Source organism: Corythoichthys intestinalis, chromosome 19 (genome assembly GCF_030265065.1).
Source record: "Corythoichthys intestinalis isolate RoL2023-P3 chromosome 19, ASM3026506v1, whole genome shotgun sequence".
Taxonomy (NCBI): domain Eukaryota; kingdom Metazoa; phylum Chordata; class Actinopteri; order Syngnathiformes; family Syngnathidae; genus Corythoichthys; species Corythoichthys intestinalis.
The window spans coordinates 16,415,343-16,419,022 of NC_080413.1; the positions used below are offsets into that span (position 1 = coordinate 16,415,343).

The 3,680-nt window shown below is 40.2% G+C and overlaps 1 protein-coding gene across 1 annotated transcript; it reads left to right on the top strand.

Annotated features, from left to right (window-relative positions):
- Positions 1-762: 762 nt before the first annotated feature.
- Positions 763-2,755, top strand: sod2 (superoxide dismutase 2, mitochondrial). Its single transcript, XM_057822944.1, has 5 exons — positions 763-903; positions 1,520-1,725; positions 1,800-1,916; positions 2,083-2,262; positions 2,338-2,755. Exons 1-5 carry the CDS (start codon positions 875-877, stop codon positions 2,481-2,483), a joined length of 678 nt encoding a protein of 225 aa, XP_057678927.1. The 5' UTR covers positions 763-874; the 3' UTR covers positions 2,484-2,755.
- Positions 2,756-3,680: the final 925 nt, after the last annotated feature.

Genomic DNA, 3,680 nt, shown 5'->3' on the forward strand with positions numbered 1-3,680 from the left:
GCTGAACAAAACAGGAAGATGTCTCACTCTGCACGCGTCAACTTCGTTCACAACGTCTATGTTTCTTTTTAAACTACGGTATTCCTTAGTTTGCGTTTGCCACTAAAAATCAGAAAAGACTAAAAACAAATTCCATGTTTTCCCGTTTTCACACGTTTTTGACTAATTCAAACAATTCCAACGTCAAACTGTCCCGCTTTTCATTCGTAAACTCCTTTATTTTCACACATTTTTAAAATTCAGACATGATTTGCTAACTATTATGTTCCACATTTCTTATCATAGTCTTAATTTTTAAATTTGATTTAACTGTGCGACATTTCAGTTCAGAAATGACGTTGTACTTTGGTGGCAATTTGAATGCCGAGGAATCAGTGGCAGAGACAACCGTCGTGGCGTCAACCTTTAATATACAATCTTTGAAGTTGTGTCTACTCTGACGAAGTTTTGGGGCTTTACGGTGTAAAATAAAACACTTTCAAATATTTTATACATATAATATTATTTCGTATCGTATATGTTTTATAGAGCTAACAAATGTTGAAAGATTAGAACAAAAAAAAGCAAAAATAAAACCAATATGTTATTTTCATTTCGATAAAATACATCATACGAATTATTTTATGTAGCTATGATTTACTGACACGGGTTTAAAATCTAATTTTTGAATACAAAATACAAACAATATTCTTATATTTTATTTAAAAAATATCTTCAGATGTATGACGTTGAGGAACACCCCCGCGTAGGTGCAATGGTACGGTCGCACGCGGCTGTCAAATTGAAAGTTGCCCACTTCAGTTCAAGCTTCAAGGGCAGTCATTGGAAACCCTCAGACAGAACCATTCGCGGTCTTGCTAACGCTGTCACGAACATGCTCTGCAGGGTTGAGCAGATACGCAGGTAAAGTGAAATAACTCACCAGCCAGATTCTTAACTGTGCACATGCTGTATGGTGTCCGTAATTTAGCCAGGAGCTCTGCAATGCTGTACTTGTTATGCAAAGCTAGCTTAGCACACGCTAACACCGTAGCTGGACAGCTAGGTAAGTTTGTTGCGCACTCATTTTTAAAGCAGCACAATATTTTTAAATCGATCAGTTAATTGATGTAGTCTGGTATTATTAGGGCATTTCTAGATGGCATTCATTCAAATACTCTTAAATCTAAGCACATAACTGAGTTTGAATTATGCTGCATTTAAAGCCAAATGCACATGGCTGATCAAATGAGTCATGTTAATTGATAAATGGTCAACTAATTTATACGGGGCACCACGTGACAAACTAAAAACAAACACCAGAAAACAATGATTTTTACTCAATTTGACACTTTGGTCTGTTTCATTGAACACAAGCTGAAAGACTTGACTGAAGAAATTGAATTTTTCTGGGCGTTATGACACCAAAAACAGGCATACGAAATTCATTTAAAGCGTTCATGGTTCTAACACCATGTTTGTTTGACAGAGACTTCTTGTGTCGTTAATCTCACTCTAAGTGGCAATTGACTTGTTTCAGGTGTGCTGCTAGTTTGAGTCAAGCCGTCCATCAGGTAGCCGCATGCAGGCAGAAGCACACGCTTCCCGACCTGACCTACGACTATGGTGCCCTTGAGCCTCACATCAATGCCGAGATCATGCAGTTGCACCACAGCAAGCACCACGCCACGTACGTCAACAACCTCAACGTGACTGAGGAGAAGTATCAAGAGGCGCTCGCAAAAGGTAGCAAACATGCACATGTTGACTAAAATGCAAGTAGGGAATCAATAACTTGCTTTTTTAAATGTTAATTTTAGGAGACGTGACGGCACAGGTCGCCCTTCAGCCTGCTCTCAAGTTTAACGGCGGAGGTCACGTTAACCACACCATTTTCTGGACCAACCTGTCTCCCAATGGTGGTGGTGAGCCACAAGGTAAAATATACTGGTGGGGAAAATGTCTAATCAGGAGAAAGCAAAGATGGAGCAAAATAAACCGAAATTGTCACTTGTAAATTTAAATGGGATTTTTGTGAATTCTTGATAATATTAAATGACTTTTCTGACCCTGTCTTCACAACTGTTATTGTGTGTGTGTCAGGGGAGCTCATGGAGGCCATCAAGCGAGATTTTGGCTCATTCCAGAGCATGAAGGAGAGAATGTCTGTTGCCACAGTGGCCGTTCAAGGCTCAGGCTGGGGCTGGCTGGGCTACGACAAGCAGAGCGGAAGACTCTCCATTGCGGCTTGCGCCAACCAGGATCCTCTGCAAGGGACCACAGGCAAGAAACACCACTGCATTTTATTATATTTTTCTAAAAAATTGAATGTAACATTACCTTCCTCTTCCCTGACAGGTCTCATCCCTCTCCTGGGTATCGACGTATGGGAGCACGCCTACTATCTTCAGTACAAAAATGTCCGGCCAGACTACGTTAAGGCCATCTGGAACGTCATCAACTGGGAGAATGTGAGCGAGCGTCTACAGTCTGCCAAGAAATAGATTGATTCATTCCTATGCGAATGTGAAAATGTTATTGCGGATTTGTACAATTTTTGCATTAAGACCCTTGAGGCTCTTGATCATGGACACCCCGCACCTACTTTAATTTCCGCTTCCTGTCTAAAATGCGCACAAAAACTGACTTTTCACATCAAGAGCTTAGCTGAATCATGGCGGCTGTACATGCAATGATGTAATCATAACATAATTTGTCATGGTAAAACCAGTACATGAAATGTTTTTTGATGTATAATAAAAAGATATGATATGAATTGTTTTTCTTTGAAGAGCCTAACAAGCTTGATTGACCACTATATACAGGGATCGACTGTATATGGGGAAAGTGCCGAAAATGGCTAAAACTGTTTTCCCAAACTTTCTTGTGCTCTCTACACTGCTGGCCAAAAGTGTTGGCACCCCTGCAATTCTGTCAGATAATGCTCTATTTCTCCCAGAAAATTATTCCAACTACAAATACTTTGATAGTATTATCTTCATTTTATTTTGCTTGCAACGGGGGGAAAAAAATGCAGGAATGGGGAAAAACATTTAAATTATCATTTTACACAAAACTCAAAAATGGGCCGGGCAAAAGTATTGGCACCCTTCGAAAAATCGTGATGCTTCTCTAATTTGTGTAATTAACAGCACCTGGTACTTACCTGAGGCACATAGCAGGTGATGGCAATAACTAAATTACACTTGCAGCCAGTTAAAATGGATTAAAGTTGACTCAACTTCTGTCCTGTGTCCTTGTGTGTACCACATTGAGCATGGAGAAAAAGACCCTAAGAACTGTCTGAGGACTTAAGCAAAATTGTGAGGAAGCATGGGCAATTTCAAGGCTACAAGTCCATCTCCAAAGACCTGAATGTTCCTGTGTCAATAAGTGTAAAGCCCATGGCACCGTGGCTAACCTACCTAGATGTGGATGGAAAAATTGAGAGATTTCAACGAAAGATTGTGCGGATGGTGGATAAAGAACCTCGACTAACATCCAAACAAATTCAAACTGTCCTGCAGTCCGAGGATACAACAGTGTCAACCCATACTATCCGTCAGCGACTGAATGAAAAGGGAATCTATGGACATAAAAGAGACAGACATAAAAAAGCCAGGCTGGAGTTTGCCAAAACCTACCTTGGAAAGCCAAAAACCTTTTGGAAGAATGTTCTCTGGTCAGATGAGACAAAAGTA

What these genes read in the sequence shown, in the direction of transcription:
- sod2 (XM_057822944.1), top strand. Translation starts at nt 875, where the DNA reads ATGCTCTGCAGGGTTGAGCAGATACGCAG. An exon ending in AGGGTTGAGCAGATACGCAG is followed by an intron (nt 904 to 1,519) that starts GTAAAGTGAAAT and finishes GACTTGTTTCAG; the next exon opens with GTGTGCTGCTAGTTTGAGTC. An exon ending in TCAAGAGGCGCTCGCAAAAG is followed by an intron (nt 1,726 to 1,799) that starts GTAGCAAACATG and finishes TGTTAATTTTAG; the next exon opens with GAGACGTGACGGCACAGGTC.